At 36.5% G+C, this 19,445-nt stretch overlaps 2 protein-coding genes across 4 annotated transcripts in view; one reads left to right on the top strand and one right to left on the bottom strand.

The window, feature by feature from the left end:
* The first annotated feature begins 76 nt into the window (after positions 1 to 76).
* Positions 77 to 17,816, top strand: JKAMP (JNK1/MAPK8 associated membrane protein). 3 transcript variants are annotated; one of them, XM_082834832.1, is made up of 7 exons: positions 77 to 151; positions 2,146 to 2,219; positions 2,793 to 2,947; positions 8,423 to 8,629; positions 11,878 to 12,059; positions 15,548 to 15,624; positions 17,507 to 17,816. In XM_082834832.1, exons 1-7 carry the CDS (start codon positions 148 to 150, stop codon positions 17,723 to 17,725), a joined length of 918 nt encoding a protein of 305 aa, XP_082690958.1. In that variant the 5' UTR covers positions 77 to 147; the 3' UTR covers positions 17,726 to 17,816. The 3 variants fall into 3 exon arrangements, with proteins under 3 accessions (XP_082690958.1, XP_082690957.1, XP_082690959.1); XM_082834831.1 differs by having other exon boundaries at positions 2,128 to 2,219; XM_082834833.1 differs by lacking the exon at positions 15,548 to 15,624 and having other exon boundaries at positions 2,128 to 2,219; positions 17,507 to 17,611.
* Positions 17,817 to 18,936: 1,120 nt separating this feature from the next.
* Positions 18,937 to 19,445, bottom strand: part of CCDC175 (coiled-coil domain containing 175) — a gene marked incomplete at both ends in the record, with an annotated part of 74,969 nt that continues 74,460 nt past the window's right edge. Inside the window, one exon of the mRNA XM_082849856.1 lies at positions 18,937 to 19,037. Coding sequence (XP_082705982.1) covers positions 18,937 to 19,037 — 101 coding nt within the window. The remainder of the gene's footprint in view (positions 19,038 to 19,445) is intronic.

The following is a 19,445-nucleotide window of genomic DNA, read 5'->3' as shown; positions in this document are numbered from 1 at the left end:
GGAAGCCCGAGGCGGGGCGGGGCTTCGGAGCAGTCGCCCGGGTTACCAGGAGGCGGAGCCGTCGAGGCGGCTTTGGCCCGGATGTCCGGGCGCTGCGGCCGGGTCGGCTGATCCACGAAACTCTCCAAGGAAACCTACAAGCTGCCGATGGGTGAGTGATTGCCGAGGTCCCGGGAAGCATTTATCCTAGTCTCTGCTTCTTCCCTACACTCCCAGCTCTGGGCTCGGCCACAGCGGGTGGCCTCCGGATAGCGGCGAATCCTTGTCCCTTGCTCCCAGCAACTCTTGGCCGGGCCGAGGTGGGATAGGGGTAGTCTCTGCTCCAGACAGGCTGCAGCGAGGAGACCGACTGCAGAGGGGACGCCGGCTGCGTACTGGGGGAAGAGGCCAGGCCTTTGTTGTTTGTTCAAAATGTCACCTCAGTCCCTTTGTTTCGGTCCCTTTGTTTAACATTCCTGAGAGTTGACTTGACAATTTAAAGCGCGGGCGTAAGTGCAGGAAAACAGGAAAGGAAGCAGAAGCTAATTGCTGCTTAACGGTTGTGTCCTGCTTCAGCATCAAACGTTAAGTTTGGGGGGCCTTTCACAAAGGGGCATGACGGTTGCAAAACAAAAAATCTAGACCTCCTTTACTAAAGGAAATCAAAGGGGAAAGTGAGCGTGCAGTGGGAGCTAGGGTTTTTTTGGTCGACGGTAAGCTGTTGCGTTCAGTTTATCATACCGGTTTTCAGGCCTTGGATTTTGAGAAATTTTAGAATATTTACACTCAAATGTATTTATTATGCATCTGCTAGGTGCAAAACCGGTATAGAAGGTTTCCAGTTCTTTACCTTCTGCCTTCTCAAAAAATCTGAAACAACTCGTTTCCGTCTATTAGTTTAGAACATTGTGATTACAACTGGTTTAAAAATAAGTGTCAAGTAAGGTAAAGAAGCCCATGGGTTTTTTAAAAAGTCAGAAATTTGATAAAAGGGAAAATATTAAACTTGAGACATTTTAGTCAGCGCCATTTCTATTTTTCTCTTAAGCACAAGGAGAAAGAAAAAAGTCTACTTGAGTTTGAAAGAAGAAAGAGTATGGTGGATCAGGCAGTCTCTAGATTGTGAATTCATGAAGAATTTGGGAAATGATTGTTCAAGAATAGCCATAGAATGCATAATTTCCCAAGTTAATTCACATTTGGCCACAGTTGTTTTGGATTTATTCCACACGAGGCTGTAGGTTCTTTGAGGGTAGGGACTCTGTCATGTTCCTCCGTGAATCTTTAGGGGCCCTTCACCAGTGGAATCAGACACTTAATGCATGTTTACTAAAGGAATGAGTCAATGATTGAAGGGAATCAGATGTCACTGATGAAACAAACTCGTTCGATAGTTTCTCCCTGTAGATGAGGTCAAAGACAATCTGTAGGCCCTGAGTTTTTTGGTTAAAAAGAGCCGCTTTTTATGTTGTCCAAGCCATGAGATCAGAGGGTTGATTCTAATGCAGTGGTTCCTAAGTATTGGTCAGAGGCCCAGTGACAGCCTTGATGAAATCTTCACTTGTCCTCTACAAAAATGACCAAAGTTAGGATAATTTACAAGCTTCTTGTAAGGTGAATGTATTTACTTTAAAGGCCTTCCCTTTATTCTGAACTTATGTCCTTTCTGCTTTTCTGGTATTAAAGGGTGTTCTGTCATGAAGGAAGGTGATAATAGATTTCGTGTGTATGCTCGCACTTAATGTCCTGACTGGGCAAAATAAAAAGTATCCATCCTCTCTTAGTCCTCTAGTTAAAAAAAAAAAAAAAAGGAAATTCAAAAGGCTAGGCCATCTAATCAAGGGGAATGGCTGGTTGGAGCCACTGGAGATGTACCAGGTTAGGCTTTGAGTTGTGGGCATAAAGTCCGCTCTGCTGGTTGAGGACCTTAATCTTAAGGAACAGTATTAGCAATAAGGTTCCATGTAACCTTCAATACTGTCACAGTGTAAAAGGAAACCTTTAAATAAATACATCAAGACATTTGTCTAATACATATTTTTTAATTGAAAGTGTGTTGAGATATTTCTGCCAAATGTTTCAGCTCTTATTACCTTATTTTTTATAATCACAAAAGATGTTACTATACTGGCATTTGTTTTTAAAAAGCTGTCGATATTCAACCAGCATGCCTTGGACTGTATTGTGGGAAGACCCTGTTATTTAAAAATGGCTCAACTGAAATATATGGAGAATGTGGGGTAAGTCTTAACATTTGTATGTTATTTCATTTGTAAAATCTTTTTGCTTCTGAAACCTTGTCACGTGTAGAATAACTTTTTTCTTCAATGTATTCAACTTGTAAAAGACTATGGAGGCATTAATAAAATCCTTATTTGTGTTGTCATATTGGTTATATATCTATAATACATCTTGACGGTCACAGTTACTAAGTTTTCTAATTTGATAGTTTTATAATAATTTCTAATTACTTTTTATTAATATAGAAAAGTGATTTGGACAATAATTTAGCATTACAACTCCAGAGCATTTCTCTGCAGTTTTTATATGGTGTTAATAACTAGGTTTTTCATGTAATATTAGTCAACTATTTTAGTAACTTAATAAAGAGTCCTTTAATAACCTTATCCAGGTATAGCAAATGCAATGTAGATTGCTTTTTATTTTACTTATGCTTTCTCTTTTATTTTTAAAAGATGCACATGTAAACAGATGTTTAAACTGAAATGTGATGTCTTAGTGAATGATTTTTTGGAGGTGTTAACGTTCTAGGATAATATCTCTACATAAAATACTGTTCTTATATATCATAGGTGTGTCCAAGAGGACAGAGAACAAATGCACAGAAGTATTGTCAGCCTTGCACAGAGTCTCCAGAACTTTATGATTGGCTCTATCTTGGATTTATGGCTATGCTCCCTCTTGTTTTACATTGGTTCTTCATTGAATGGTACTCAGGGAAAAAGAGGTTAGCACTTTCTATGAATGTATCTGGGTGGACTGATGTTGGAATAGCTATCATTTAGAAGACCTTATCAAGTAATTATACTTCTGTTTTTGTAAAAGTGGCAAACCTGTTTTTCCTTTATCTTCTGATTACTTTTGACTGTGGCAAGGAAACTTAATGCTAGGGCATGCCTCAGTAAATATTAAGGGAAATATCCTTTGTCTGTTTTACTCTGAGTGATGCTGAGGGAGTATTTTAGTTATATTTTTATTTCTTAATTTCATTGGTTTTCTACAAAGACTTGTCTATGATTACAAACTGTTTATTGTTCTAAAACAAATACTTTGCAACTTAATACTAGTAATCTAGTATAATGTAGTTAAAATGTTATAGCTGCAACCTAATTATGAAAACTCATACTAAAACAAATCCAAAAAATTTACTGAGCATTGTGTTTTATGTTGAAAAGATCAGGGAAGGAGATACAAAAATAACTGATGTGGTTTATAGTCATACTCTTGTAGAGAAGACAAATGTATACATAACTAATTATAATACAAATCAGTCTTAAAAGTATATAACAAAAAGTATATAAAAGTTTTATAAACAAAATGCTCTGGAATCACTAAGAATGGAAGAGATAAATTGTGCCTGGTGGCACCCGAAACACTTCAAAAAAGGAACATTTTAGGCAGAAGCAACAGCATGAACACTGGCGGGGAGGTATGAAACGTGATCTCTTGTGAGTGGGAATGGAAGTAGTTGGGTGTTCAAAGTGTGGATTGCATATGAGAGAAAGGTAATAAAAAGGAAGGTGGGAAAGGGGGTTGAGGCCAGAATGTGAAAGTTCTTGGTGATGTTGTGAACCTCATCCCCCTGGGAATGAGGAACCATATTCTACTGTAGTACATTTCAGCCATCCTGGCTTTTGGTTCCTCTGACATCTCAGCATCTTTCCTGCTTTAAGTCCTGTCCCTTTCCCCAAACTCCTCTCTACCTGAAATACTCTCTTCTCCCTGCAACTTTTTACCTAGCTGCCTTTTCTTCCTTCAGATCTCAGGTTAAATTACACCTACTCAGAGAGGCCTCCCCTGACCCAATCTAATGTAGGTTTGTCCCCGTTATTTTTCTTTTTTAATAGCACTCTCATTTTGTTGTTGTTTTTGCTTTGTATTTAGCAGTCAACACAATTTGTAGTTATGTTTGTCTCCTCATTTAATGTTATTTCCCACCCCTGGCCATAGGCTCCATGAGGGCAGTGGCCATCGCTGTTGTTGTCTATGAAATCTCCAGAGACCAGCACAGCCGCTGGCACACGGTAGATACTCACTTAGTATTTGCCAAGTGAATGATTTATTGGTGAAGGTTTTGGTTTAGAGAAACAGCATCTTGGATGTATGTTTTAGGAAGATAACTTCTGTGGAGGGCAGATTAGTGGTGAGACATATTAGAAAGCTGTTGTCCAAGAAATAGTGATGGCCAGTGGTAGGAACGGAAGTGAAGAGAAGGTCAGGTGGAAGTAGAATCAGTACTTTTCTGGATCTACCTAATAAGTCCACAGTGATTATTTACGTTGGAAGAGCATTCATTACTTTTTCAGAAGACTCTATTAAAAAAATTTTTTAAAGCAGCTTTCATCCTGCTTTTAATTTCTGTTATAGAATGATGAGAGATGAGGGCTAGAAAAGAGATGTGATTAACAGAGCTAAAATAGAATAATTGCTCATTGGAACTTCTCAGCCCAGAGTGGAGAAGAGGTGGGTTTAATGGATGTACCTCACCAAATGCATTTGAACTAAAACATCAGATATGTTTTGAGAGAGAATTTTAGAGCAGAGGGTAGAGCCTTGGTTTGGGGGTAAAGCAGAGGTGTGATCAGTGCTTAGGCAGGAAAGGAGGTGGGTTTAAAAAGGAGGTTGCGTATCCATGCTTTGCCTAGGAAATTGGTAGCAAGGAAGACAAGGACTAGCTTGCATTTTCCTGAGACATTGCACTTAAAATCAAGGAAGCAGTGGCCTAGCTGACTGAGGCTAGACTCATGTTTCTCGACATTTTTTTCATTCTTTCCTCCTTAAAGAAGCTTTTTAGATACCTTTTTTCCCCCAATTCCACCTACCCCATAAAATTTTAATATCGCAGATATATTGTTTATTGGTTTATATAGTGTATGTATACATGTGCTTTATATATAAAAAGTGTAATACTATTTTGTACCCAAGGATCCATTCTTGTCCCCTTGGGAGTGCTAGTGCCCATTGCGAATGCATGGGCTAGACACTAATCAAAACTTGCCCTTTCTGGCCTGCTTGCTTTCCCCAAAGTTTAGTATTAAATTTGTTTTTCTTTTGAGGCCAGGGCAGAGATAGGCAGAAATTGCATTTTTTTTAATATAATGAAGCCAGAAGCTGTGCTTCTTCTGTAATTTGTTTTTATGTAATTTATAGCTTTCCAGATGTATTCATGCAACAATCTTTAGGGATGTTTGCAATGTGCCAGGTGCTGTGCTAGGTTGTGGGATTCAGAGATGATGAAGATGTGGGTGCTCACAGTCCAGCGGATGAGGCAGACAAACCATCACAGTGTATGTGAGGGTCTATAGGAGAGGTGTGTACAGAGGTTTAAGGCTGGCTTAAAGAGGGACGCAGTCAATTCTGTCCTCTCAAAATAGGGTGGTGTCACAGGAGAAGAAACTGACTTTAAGTTGAACTTTGAAAAATGAATAGTTTTTGAGAGAGGAATTGAAGAAAGAGTCAGACAGTAGGAAAAAGATGTGCAGAAGTCTAGAGCCAAGAAAGAGCACAGCATAACCAAGAAATGAGAGCTGAGGGTGCTATGAGAAATAGGGACTAAATGAGACCAAGATATAAAGAGGTTTGGGGCTGGGGGAGTCTTAGGAAATACTCCTAAGACCTGGGGACAACCCCAGAGCTGATCTTGAAGGATACACCATTTGCCAGATAGGTGACATGTTTTCAGGTGGAGCATGAAGCATGCTGGGATGAATGGAGCAGTGAGGAAACAAAGTAATTTCGTAAGGGCAGGAGGTGTGGGAGGTAAGGCTGGTAGGAAGTATTTTTCCTGAAAGGCAGATGGGATCCACTGAAGTAGTTTAATAAGGGGAGTTTTCAAAGCAGATTCCATTTTGTAAAGATTACGTAGTTGACTGCAGATGGATTGAAAGGGAGCATGATGAGAAGAGGAAGCCAGTAAGAAGGTTGCCAAAGTCATGGCAAGAAATAATGAGGTTGGGATTTGGCCTCTAAAAATATGAATTCTGTAGGGAAGCAAAAGATTGGATTATATAATATGAAAGTGTACACGTTTACTTACATATTTTGTGTCTTCATCTGTGTAAAATGGCACAGGAGTTCTGCTTCCAACACCATGGGCTAATTAGGAGCTCCAGGTCACCCTCCTGCATGAAAGAACTAAAGTCTGGAAGAGACATACTGTTTAAGACATTGCTGGTCTCACAGGAATAAGGGGGGATCTCGAGAACTCTTCTTTTTCAGAAAACAAGCAAACCCACCCTGAGCTGGGGCCAGAGTGACAAACCAGGCAGTAGGGTTGGGAGGGTGGCCAAAGGTTAACTGCCGATAGCAACTGGGTAGTCCTTTCTGTTTCACGTGATGTTGAGTTGGGATGCACCCATCTAGAGGCTGGACTGGGCTGTGGTGTTCAAAATGAGTAACTCATATGCTGGAGTAGGTGCTGGCTGTCAGCTGTGAGCACATGGGGGCTGCTGACCAGCTGCTCTTTTATCTTTGGTATTCTGCAGCTTAATTATAATGTGAATTTATTTTTATTTATTCTGCTTGGGATGTGTTTTGCTTCCTAGGAAGCAATTCTGTGAATTTGTTTTTCATTCTTTCAGATGAGCCCAGTCAAACCACAGAACAGTGAGAAATAATCACTGGTGATTGTTTCAAGCCATTGAGTTTTAGGGTAGTTTGCTGTGCAGTGATAGGTAACTGAAACATTGTTCAAATAGAAAACTCAAAAGCATCTATAGAGAAGCAATCATAAATAATGAGAGTTTAGTGAAGAGGCTGGCTGTAAGCTAAGTATATAAAATCAATTACCTCCCTATATTTCATTTACAGAATCACAGTACTGTGAGGTAGCCAAGACCAAGGTAGCTAAGCTACATTGGATTTATACTGTGGAACTTGACAAGCTAATTCTCTAATTTATATGGAAGTTCAAAGGCCCAAGAATGACCAAGACCACTGAAAAAGTAAAAGAATGTATGTAATATCAAGAATTATTGTCATATTCTGTTGTCTCAGGGATAGATAAAACGACCCCAGGAACAAAATAGAGAACCTAGAAACAGGCCGGTTATATAGGAGACTTGATATGGCAGAAATGGCATGGCAGCTTAGTGGGAAGAACAGTAACTATTCAAGAAAATGCTGCTGCTGGGACAATTGGATATCCAAATGGGAAAAGCTAAAGTTAAATACTAACTTAGACACAGAAATCTCTTCTGAGTTAAAGATTGAAACATGAAAAGCAAAACCTTAAAACTTTTAGAAGAAAATGTAGGATAATATTTTTCTTAGAGTGAGAATCTGCTAACCAGAAATTTAAAAATTGATAAAGGCAACTATATTAAAATTTAGAACATCTATTCATAAAAAGACATCACAAAGAAAATGAAAATTCAACCCGCAAACTGAGAGGAAGACATTTGCAACACGTTTTACTAACAAAGCAGAATGGATAAATAATGGAAAGATCACACAATGGATTATTTTACAGCAAGGAAAATGACTGAACTTCAGATATAAGCAAAACCATGAATGAATCTTGGAAATGTAATTTTGAGTGGAAAGAAAAATCTCAGAAAGCTTACCTCACTTTATCATGTTGAAAAATAAGCAAAACTAAATAGTGGTTTTGAAGTATAAATACAGTTGGAATAAAAACTGTTTAGGAAAACTGATAAAGAACATTTAGTATAATGGTTATTTCTAGGGGAGAGACAGGAATATGGAATGGGGAGGAACAGGTAGATATAAGTTGTTAATGTTTTAGTTATTGGGTTAGGTGGTGAGCTTAGAATGTTTATTATATTTTATAACTAATATGTATTACATATAATCTTTTATGTACTTTTAATGTTTAAGATAATTTAAAATGATGCAGAGATAACTTTAAGACGTTTTTAATAATTTGGCGAGTTACTGAAGATAAAGGTAGATCTAATTTCTGCTCTTCTACACATTTAGACAATATTGGCACAGTGTTATCTGGGATGAGTATCCCTTTTTAGTAAACCTTTAGTAAACCTTTAGTAAAGGTTAAATCCTTCTCAAGTAGTTTTCATATGTGCTTGGCTTTACTTACCTATTTAGAAGATTTTTTTGTTTCAGGATTTATCAGTTAAAACTTCTTTTTAGAATACATATTTTGAAGCATACACAGGTTTTATTAAAAGCCACGTAACATGCTGAGAATTTTCTGGTGATTGTGCTTCCTTTGTTTTACTAGTTCCAGTGCCCTTTTCCAACACATCACTGCATTATTTGAATGCACTATGGCAGCTATCATCACCTTACTTGTGAGCGATCCAGTCGGTGTGCTTTATATCCATTCATGTCGAGTATTGATGCTTTCTGATTGGTACACCATGCTTTACAATCCAAGTCCAGATTATGTTACCACAGTGCACTGTACTCATGAAGCTGTCTACCCACTGTAAGTATTTATTTAGACGTAAGATCATTTTTTTTAAAATGATGATTATAGATTTCATTCATTTAAGCAGATTGAGCCTTGCGAAATGGCTCCTAGGCACTGGGGGAGATATACAGAAATGATTTTCTTCTTTTACGTGATACATAGTCTGAGAAGAGGAAATAGAAATACATCTTAGTGTAATAGAAGTGAAAGTATTTTTGTGTTGATGTTGAAGTCTGAGCACTTCTAAAATAAGCTATATCTGTTTCTTAAAAAGGGAATTATAAGGAAAACCTTTTTCTTATACAACAGAGAAGCAATATCTGACATACAGGAAGTAGTATAGGCTTTGGAGCTAAAAACAGGCTTGAGTTTGAATCCCAGGTCTGTCAGCTGTTAACTTGAACATGTTAAGAGCCTCTTAACCTTGGCTTTCCTGTTGGTAAAAATGGGAATAATGATACCTTATAAGGTGACTTAAATAAATGCCTTACATACAGGAAGCACTTATAAGTAGCTGGCATTATTATTAGAGTGCTTGGCTTCATGTTCTTTCTTTTTTTTTTTTTTTTAAATATCAAATTCATAAGATTCTGTATAATATTACCCTGGCCTACATTTTTAGAATTTCTGTGAATTAGTGTTCATTCTGATGTGTTTTTCTCAGTAAATGTATAATAGAAGAGTCTGGTATTTGTATTCTCATAGTTGTAGCAAGTTACCATTATGTAATATGCTCAACAAAATAATACTTTTTGTGCAATTCTTAATAGTACTAAGTGTCAAAAACAAACATGCACGTATGTAAAAAGATACTTTGCAAAAAACGAGATCCAAAAAAAAAAGTAGAAAAAAAAAGCAACAACAAAACAAAAAACGAGATCCAGATACAGAGCTATAAAAATCTTTTCCACCTGCCTACCTTTTAAGTCCTGCAAATTATTTATATATATACAGAGACAACCAGACATATTTATATATATATATATAGTATCTAAAAGACTGATACTATCTTATTTGTTGATTTCATAGAGCTATAACCCTCAGCTTTGATTATTCTCTTGTCACATGTTGTCCTGGGGACTTGCAGAACTTAACCTGGTCCTATACAGAGAAGTTAATTACTGAATCAGATATTATATTTAAATAAGATGTATTTAAAACATCTTATTTAAAACAAAATCAGACTGATTTACTGCTATTCACATCTATAGTGTTTTTTATAATATCTGTAAATCCTGTAGTAGGAGAGTCAAAAAATATGAGAACAGAGATGGCAAATAGGTACTCGCAGCCCTCATTCTGCAGTCATAACAGCCACTTCTAATTTATTACAGCACTTGTCCTGCTGAGTTGGGTGTAGCCTCAGAGCCTTGTCACAGCACTCAGTCAGACTCATCACACAACTTCATTGATTAGGACATTTTCCATCTGTTCACCATCTTTGAATTAAGTAGGTATTTTTTTTTCTTAGCAGCTTTACCAATAGTCACTGTGGAATGGACTGTCTGCCTTGTTTTACTAATTATACAAAACAATGTTTTATTAAAAGTATGAGAAGATTTTATAATACTAGCATTTGAATTCATACATGTTACTTTACATAACCATTTAAACTTACATATATGGCTAGACTGGGGCTAAACATTTCTGAAAGCTGTAGGACTACCAAAGTCATAATGAATTTTTTTTTTTGTAAGTCAACAAAATGTAGTGGCGCAATATTAACAGAAACCTTTGGAACACTATTACATTGACTAGTGGAGGATTATCTTCTCCATTGGTATATATAAATTCCTTACAAATTGGAAAATATCAGAATGCTTTTACTGATAATTATAGTTTTGAGGGGAAATTAATTAGATAAGATATGGAAAAATATGCAAGCTTCTATCATTAGAAACTTACTGCAAAAGGTAATGTTTACTAAAACTTTGAGTTATTGACAATGAGCAGTAATTACTGTTGTAACAAAACTTAGCTTTAGCTTGTCAGATTTATCCTATGTGCATATGAGGGGCATGGATGTGGGGGGAGGAGGTAGAGGATGAGGTCTTCTGGTGGAGAGCAGGGGCAGGAAACAGGTATCTGCTTCCAAAGGCTAGTTTCCTAGTTCTTTAGGACAGGTAGCACATGATGGTTTCCTTCTGATTAAAATAATAGTCTTTTTGGAGCTCTTAAGGAACTACAAGCTGAAGGAATAGACAGATTTTATTTTGTTTTGATATTGGTAAGAGGTAGCCTAAGAAGACAAAACTCATCATCCAAGAAGTGAGGCTTGAAATAATGCAGTATGGTACAGGGCTGGACCTAAAAGCATCATGAGAGCGCAGCAACCGGTATCATTAAGCTGTGTGGAGAAGAGGCATGTGGTCAGTTATTTGAAACAACTCCCGTGCTTCCCTTGACTCCCCCCTGCAAGGGAGAGGGTTTGCGTATAAGATAGTAAAAAAAATAATTTGAAAATCCTCATGGAAAGGAAGTTAAAACTATGTGCATAGAAATATAAATATTCAAAATAAGGAGCTAGAAACTATAGTCTGCTGATACAGAGATCTTTGTGCAGCTTTTTTTCTGGTTGTAAAAATTACATTATAGGATATTTGGAAAACAGAAAAGGCATACCCCAAATAAAATAATCCGTAATTCCATTTCTTAAGATGATCACTGCTAAAAATGTCTTTCCAGCTGCACTTTTTATTTTTATTTTATTCTTTTATTCTTTTTTAAAGAATATTAAGGTTATTCTATGCACATGCCGTTTTGTAGCCTGTTCTTGTCACTTAATGTATGAGGCACAGTTGCTTTTGTTGTTAACATTTCTTTCATAACTGGATTTTTAATGTCTGCATAGTATTCCAGCATAAATGTACTCTAAAATTTAACCAACGTCCTATTGTTGAATATTTATTTTCTTCCTGAGTTTTCTTTATTGTGTGATTCAATAAAAATGCTTGTTCATCAGGTTTTTGTGTATACCTGATTGTTTCCCTTTGATAAATTTCTACAAGTAAAATTTTTGAATTAAAGGATATAAACATTTTAGGATTTTTGATACACATTTCCAAACTGTCTACCGGAAATGACTCAGCATACACTTTGCAGTGGTATTATGAGAGTCTTTTGGTGAACCCTCCACCAGTCTGAATATTCGATGGATAGACTTTTTAAACCTTTTTCAGGATCTTTGATTTTAAAATGATCAATGGTAAAAATACATTTTAAAACATATTTTTGATGTTATAATTTTTTATTTTATCTTCCAGATACACCATTGTATTTATCTATTATGCATTCTGCTTGGTATTAATGATGCTGCTCCGACCTCTTCTGGTAAAGAAGATTGCCTGTGGGTTAGGGAAATCTGATCGATTTAAAAGTATTTATGCTGCACTTTACTTCTTCCCAATTTTAACCGTGCTTCAGGCAGTTGGTGGAGGCCTTTTATGTAAGTTTGTTGGGTAAAGTCAATGAAATATATTTACTATATGTGATAAACAATATTTTCTCTGAGTATAATTTTGGACCTTTTTCTGTAGTTTGGTTTCTGTTTTTTATTCTTGAAAATAAACCATAGTATATATTTTTGCTAAAACATATCATCCTTTATCAAAACTGATTTCTGTTTAGAGAATACTTTGTATTTGAAGCTCACGTCAATAGGAAGATTTTTAAAACCTGAGTATAAATTAAAAAACATATAATAGATGGAAATTATTCTTGATATAATAGATGGTTTTTACATATAATGGAAATTACTCGTGATAATATATACTGTTTACCATTAAGTCTTAGTTTTCTAAATTCCTTTATGAAAGACTTAGATATAGTAAAAAATCCTCAATATATTTTTTTAATATATCCATTCATTTATTCAGCAACCATTTAGACTGATCTGTGACTCGAAAGAAGAATGAGAGAAAGTTGGTGTTAAAGAGCTCATATATTGCTAGGAAAGCTATAAGTAGCTGAGAGAACATAGTGAGGGACTTTTTGAACGTGTGACATTGAACATTGCAAGGATGTTGGATACCATCTTTATATGGAGCCTGCCTGGGTGCAGAGGGCAAGCTTCTGGCCTGAAGGAACTGGGCAAGATAGCATCACTGTGCAAGTAATGTAGCTTAGTAATGAAGTTGATTCAAAGTTAGGAGGGTGGAGCTGAGGATAAGGCCACGGGAAGAAGAAATTGGAGACTAGTCAGGGGTCTGTTATCCCTCATATTCTGGTTTTACAGATGTATTGTTTCTTTTGGCCTGCATAGTATTTGAAAATCTATAGTTTTTCCTAGTTCCTACCATTTCCTATTTTCTTAGATTTGGCCCACTTCAGTCATTCTCCTGGATGACCTCTGTAGGCATTTGAGGTTGCTATTCTTGCTCTAGGGACTAGAGACCTGCTCTTAAAAGGATTTCAGGAGGAAGAGTGACATGACTAGATTTGCATTTTAGAAAGATAACTTGGTAGCAGTGTGGAAGATGGATTGGCAGGGAAGAGAACCTGGGGGATCAGTTAAGAGATGACAGCCATAGGCCAGGCCTGACTGTCTGACCTAAAGCAGAGGAACATTGGGAAAGAAGAACTATTTCAAAGACAGAATTAACTAAGCTAGGTAACTAAATATAGGGGTTGAGGAAATGGGAGGAGAATACGATAAAGGAGCTTTCTGACTTAGTAACTAGTGAATGTATGAATAATGAATGTTAGAATAAGCAAATAGGGTGGTGAGAAGTGAATTCAGTTTTAGGTATTCATGGAATATTCAAAAGAGCACAGGTAGTCATTTATCCTAGACAAGCTTGGGAGAGCTGACTAGGCTTAAAGATTTAAGAATTGCCAGCCCTCAAATCCCTGTGTCCTAGACTGCCACTTGTGCTATTGTATAGAACCTCTTGGTTATGAAATGGGGAAAATGGAAAAGCTGTGGTAAAGTAGGGAAAGGTTTGGAAAGTTAACCTAAGGAGACTGCCAGACAGTGTTACTTCCTATGTTGTAGCTGCCTATATGGAAAATGCCTTTTCCCACACTGAAAGTCTTTGGATCATTTTGTTAACAAGCCTCCACTCAAAGCACATTCATAGGAGGATCAAGGAGTTATTGTTTATTTGCACTAAGTATAAACTTGTACAATCTGCTGAGATTAGTCACAGAGGGTATCATACCAACTCATAATTTTATGGTGTTGAAAAAAGGCACCAGCAGATTTGGAGTCCGGTGAGGACTCATTTCTTGGTTCATTGATGGCTGTCTTCTTTCAGTATCCTCACATAGCAGAAGAGGGAAGAGGTCTTTGAGGTCTCTTTTATAAGGGCACAAATCCCATTCATGAGGGCTCCACCCTCATGACCTAATCCACCCCAAAGGCCCCTCTACCTACTAACAGCATCACATTGAGGGTTAGGATTTCAACATAAGAATTTGGGGAGTGGGGTCACAAACATTTAGTCCATGACAAGGGAATATAGCAAGTCTGAGCAAAGTAGAGCACCAAGAGGCTTCTGGTAGCTCAAGATACCAGGGTCTAGGGAGAGAGACACTGGGGTAATTAGGAAGATGTCAGTGACAAATTTTTACCTGCTTGGAAGTATTATTGAAGCCAGTTTTTAAGTGTGATCTTCCTCTGAACCACCAGCAGAACTAAAATGAAGATTTCCAGGCACTACCCCCAGCCAGACCTAGTTGCTCAAAATATTACATTGTTTTAGACCCTAGAGTAAGAACCACTCTAAATCCTGCTTTGAGCCCAGAACCTCCCTCTACTCCCCACAAGTTTGGGGCTTGTTGGAAATTTCCTCTTTCTCCTTTTTACTACCATTTCTTTCTCTACCAGTTCTTACTATCATTAGCAACATTGTTTAGCTATTTATAAGTTAATTGGGATTCTTTTGAATGGCTGGTTAGGACCTAATCATTGTCAGTTATTTAGTAATTGGAATCAGACCTGCATAGATAATTCAGAGACTCGGGCTGCCATATATCCTTAACTAACATTTGAAAATGTTCCAGATGGGTTCCACTGCATTGTATTGTAGAATGATTAATAGTTTTAGTAACTGAAGTTAATCGTTTTAAAATAATTGTATAAAAATAATTCAAGGTATCTTTCTCAATTTGTCCATTTGTTTTAGTGAGCTATAAATTTAGAACATTTTAAGAGGTGGTATTTTTAAGAAAAAATTTCACTTAAAGTATTATTTTACTGTACTGTATTTGAAGTAGAACTGTCTAGAAATTTGACATTAAGAGCACTGAATGATCCATTTAGCCTTTGAGGTTTATTGGTATATGACCTTTTAATTAAAGCTGAATTACTCTTATATATAGCCTTTCTCAACTGAAGTTCCCCATCTGGACCACAAAACACAGAAAATTGAGTAATTATTTTGCCAATTCTCCCAAGTTTGATACATAACTAGTATCATGCGAGATGCATAGGAGAGAATTTAATTCTTTACAGCAGTGGAAGCCTTCAGGCAGGGGTCTTCAAAGCTGGGCCAATGATAGTTTTACATTTTTTAACTGTTGGGGAAAAAAATCAAAAGAAGAGTAGTATTTCTTGACATGTGACAATTATATGAAATTTGAATTTTATTGTCTGAATAACATAAATAAGTTATAACTTACAAACTTATAAAGTAAGTTTTACTGGAACACAGACACATCCATTTTCTGTATGATCTGGCTGCTTTCCCACTACAACTGCGGACTTAGGTGACTGAGACATAAACTGCGTGGCCCACGAAGCCAAAAGTACTCACTATCTGGTCCTTTACAGAAGAAGTTTGCTGACCCCTGCCTTAGAGCATTAGGGCTTCACTGTCTCCCAAGACTGGTTGAGAAGGTTTTTGTCTGTGGAAAGAATTATACTGTTTGAATTTTTTGATGGTTTATTCAGAAAATTTAATTTTCAGCATAATACCAATGTTTGTCTTTCAGACTATGCCTTCCCATACATTATATTAGTATTATCTTTGGTTACTCTGGCTGTGTACATGTCGGCTTCCGAAATAGAGGTAGGACATCTTTTTTCCTTTGTTAAAGACTTTTTTTTTTTATAGATTTGATAACTGAATAGGAGAATAGTGCATATGATATGATATGTTACAACTGATTGTTTTAGTAATCCTTGGCTAAACGATGCCACTCAGTGGCTTTTGGCTCATTAGTTCATGAAAAGTTGTATACTAGACAATATTTGCTTGGGAAATTAGTGAAGTAGTCAGGCTTAACTCCAGCATGTTAGAGAAAAAAACTCATTTCACATCATTTATCCACATAGAAAATGTATAATTATTGAAATGTTGAACCCTATTAACACTATTTTGAAGGAAACATAAAACTGCTTTATTTTATATAGAACTGATTCTAGGCTTTTTTTTTTGCAGTGAACAGTAACAGTCATCAATAATTACAGTGTACATTCCATACCCTTCTATGTTTTGTCCCTAATTTTATTTTCTTGATTACGGATGTCTACTTTTGCCCTCTAATATCTGTAATACTTTGGTGATTTGGAAATATTATTAACACTCACATTAGTTCCGATGCTGTTCCTATCTTGAGATATCCTTTTTGTGCCTCTAACTTTTTAATATTTCAGTGGAAGGCCACTGTTGGAACTCTTAGAGAGTAAACTCTAAAGGAATAAAAGTGTAACATGTCTTAGTACTCTTCCATTCTATGCTTGCTAATCTAGTGCCTATGCACTGTTTTCAACTGCCCACTACAGTTGATATGTGCTCTCTTATAATTCTTAACATAAAAAAGTTCACCCCAGAGAAAGTTGTTAACTATTTTGGAGTGGTTGCTCTTGAAACTCCTGTTTCTATTACATTAGTGAAAGAATGAGAGGGGGGAACAAACCACCTAGAAATCATAGTGACTTTTAGGTAGACTAGCAGTAGAGGAACTAGACAGTATTTTTATGGTGATTTTTCAGATGCTTCCGTTTGTATTCTACTCCCATTTCTCCTTGGTAATCTTTAATCAACTTTGCAGTATAATTAAAGATAAGCAAATTAGTTTTGGCACTTTTATCAACTCTAGGGAAATGGGGGGGAAAATGATTGGATATTTGAATAAAATGAAGTTTTTGAATTTTTGTTTATTATCCATAGTTACTATGGAAAGTTCGATTAGCTTGAATCATATTTGTTTCTCTGCTGCTGGGAATCCCCCATATATAAAACATTCATGTGCTTCAATTAGCACTCTATACATGAATCAGAAATAGGGATTCAAGTCAGGAAAAGACAGTCAAGCTCTAGGTGAGCTGATGAGCCATTTAATGAGGGATAGTTGCTAAGTAACCAGTTGCAAATTACATTTTAGTGTGTTCATTAGCACATTTAGATATTACTTTTATAATAATTTGTTCCTTCCAATTTCTGTATATTGTAGAGCAGTGTTAAAGATACAAGGGAAATCAGAGTAGTCACATGTCATTTCTGCTCCCTTCTAAGGGAGTTAAGGAAGCAGACTCTAGGAATGCTGGAGTTAAGGAAGTTGGGTGTATGTACCTCCTCCTTCGCACTGGTAGACTCAGCTGCTGTGGATCAGGGCAGGAAGAAGGCACATAATGTGGCGTTCCCCTTCCAGTTCAGCTCTTTCAGAAGAAGCGGTAGTGTTTCCAGGGTCGAATGGTGGTGCAGACCAGAACTTAGAGACGTGGGCTCCCATCTTGGTGCTGCCGCTGAGTGCGGAATGTAGGAAGCCTCAGTTTCCTCATCTGTGAAGTGTAGTAGCAAGACTGGGTGATTTCTTAGGTCCCTGGGATTCTGAGGTTATGATTTTGTGTGACAATAATATGTTTTAAAGTAAAATGTAATCAATTATCTAGCCAATTCAGCCCAATAATCTGTATTTCTCTTTTCTTTCTTTTATAAAATTATGTAGAACTGCTATGATCTTCTGGTCAGAAAGAAAAGACTCATTGTTCTCTTCAGCCACTGGTTACTTCATGCCTATGGAATAATCTCCATTTCCAGAGTGGATAAACTCGAGCAAGATTTACCCCTTTTGGCACTGGTACCCACACCAGCCCTTTTTTACTTGTTCACCGCAAAATTTACCGAACCTTCACGGATACTCTCAGAAGGAGCCAATGGACACTGAATGTAAAATGCCAAAAAACCCTAAGAAGTGTTCTTAATAAAAGGAAGTAAAGAAAAAAATGTATTAGTACTCTTCTGTCATACATGGGAATATGATTGTCAGTACACCTAATGTTATGGGGGGGGGGGTTGTTGTTTGTTTTCTTTTTTTGACTTAACAGATTTTGTGGTTTGATGGAAAATACAAAATCCCATAATTCTCCATTATGTAGTATAACACACCATACACTTAGAGCACACGGTTATACTACCCTAGAAACCTATTAGGAATCACTTGCCTCTCGCAATAATTTAGCTATTCTTTTGTGCAAAATCATGTTTCTGTGTACCTAGCAATGTGTTGTTCCCGCTTTTATTAAGAAAAACTGTAACAAGTATAATCTGGAATCCTTAGCATTGGCATAATTGTGCATGCCTGTTGTGTTTCAGTGTTTCAAGTATACTGAATTTTAAAGTCAAACGTACTTGTGGGGTCTGATAGCAAACATGGAAATCAAGTATGTTGTTTTTTGTTATCTATTTATTTTCACCAATACAGTATTTTGATCTATTACAAAAATAGAGCATAATTTATATAACAGGTCTTTTGTTTTAGGTAGTTTGGTTGAAGACATCTTCAGGTTATTCCTGTTCCTGTAAAGAAAAATGATAATAAAACGCTTAACTACAAAAAAATCTCAAATATCTGGCATTTAATTGTATTTGCCACACTAATTGTGGAAATAATTCAAAATGTTAAGTAGTAAGATTAGTGTCTCTTTCCCAAATGAATAAATATACTTCCTTCCCCCATATCTCATTTTTGAAGGATATATGCACGTGCCATATTTTATGAATCCTGAGACACAATTTTTGTCACATTGTGATATCTCAATTGGTGGCTTCCTAGATTTAACAAAATACAGAATATCTACAGTACATAAAGTTTTCCTGTGGTTGGTTGGTAATACGTGTGCTGTGATTTTTATGCTCTGAAGTCTTCAGGAGACTCATTATTGGGAGCAAAATAAGATTTTTGCACTTAATAATCTGACCATGTTTATCCATTTGTATTTTTAGGTTATTTCCTTTTTCTGCTCCTTGGCGAGGGTTGCGTGAGTTTGTTACATCTCAAACTTTTAAGACTTCCGTTGACAGTTGCAAAATATAAAAGAAAATGCACTCACTTTTTCTGTAGTTTTGTACCTTTTAAATTCACAGCAGTTGTATCCTTTAAGTTATTTTGTTAGTTTTTCTTTGTTGATTTTTTTTCATAGTACATTCAACCACTGGGAGACGGATTCTTTTGATAGGACTCTGTTTCTTCTTATTTTCTGTAGGAATAAATAAAATGTAAAAAGTCTATATGTATCTTATATAAGTTTATGTAGTTACAACTTTAAATTGCCCCAAGAATCCTCAACTGGACGATTGTATAATGGGCGGGGGTGGGTGGGGGATGGTGCTGAGGGATCATGCATCTGATTACCAGGACCATCTTTTTGTCGCAGTACATTTGGAGTCATTTTAATAATTATTTTCCCCTCCAATGTCCTCTTCTAGCAGAAAAGTGCGTATGCAAAAGGAGAAATTGTGCAAGTAATATGATTACAAGTCCTCAAATGCAAAGAATTTCGGAAATAATACATATTTGCATTTTTAATTTGCTTCCTTAAGAACAAGACTAGACCAATTCATAGCAACTGTGGTTGCTAATGTTACTAAATAATTTGTTAAAATGG

Source organism: Leucopleurus acutus, assembly GCF_964270905.1.
Source record: "Leucopleurus acutus genome assembly, chromosome: 1".
Lineage (NCBI taxonomy): Eukaryota > Metazoa > Chordata > Mammalia > Artiodactyla > Delphinidae > Leucopleurus > Leucopleurus acutus.
Note: the sequence above shows the minus strand (reverse complement) of the source record. Positions and strands in the feature narration are given on the sequence as shown.

What these genes read in the sequence shown, in the direction of transcription:
- JKAMP (XM_082834831.1), top strand. An exon ending in CATGAAGCTGTCTACCCACT is followed by an intron (nt 8,630 to 11,877) that starts GTAAGTATTTAT and finishes TTTATCTTCCAG; the next exon opens with ATACACCATTGTATTTATCT. An exon ending in AGTTGGTGGAGGCCTTTTAT is followed by an intron (nt 12,060 to 15,547) that starts GTAAGTTTGTTG and finishes TTTGTCTTTCAG; the next exon opens with ACTATGCCTTCCCATACATT.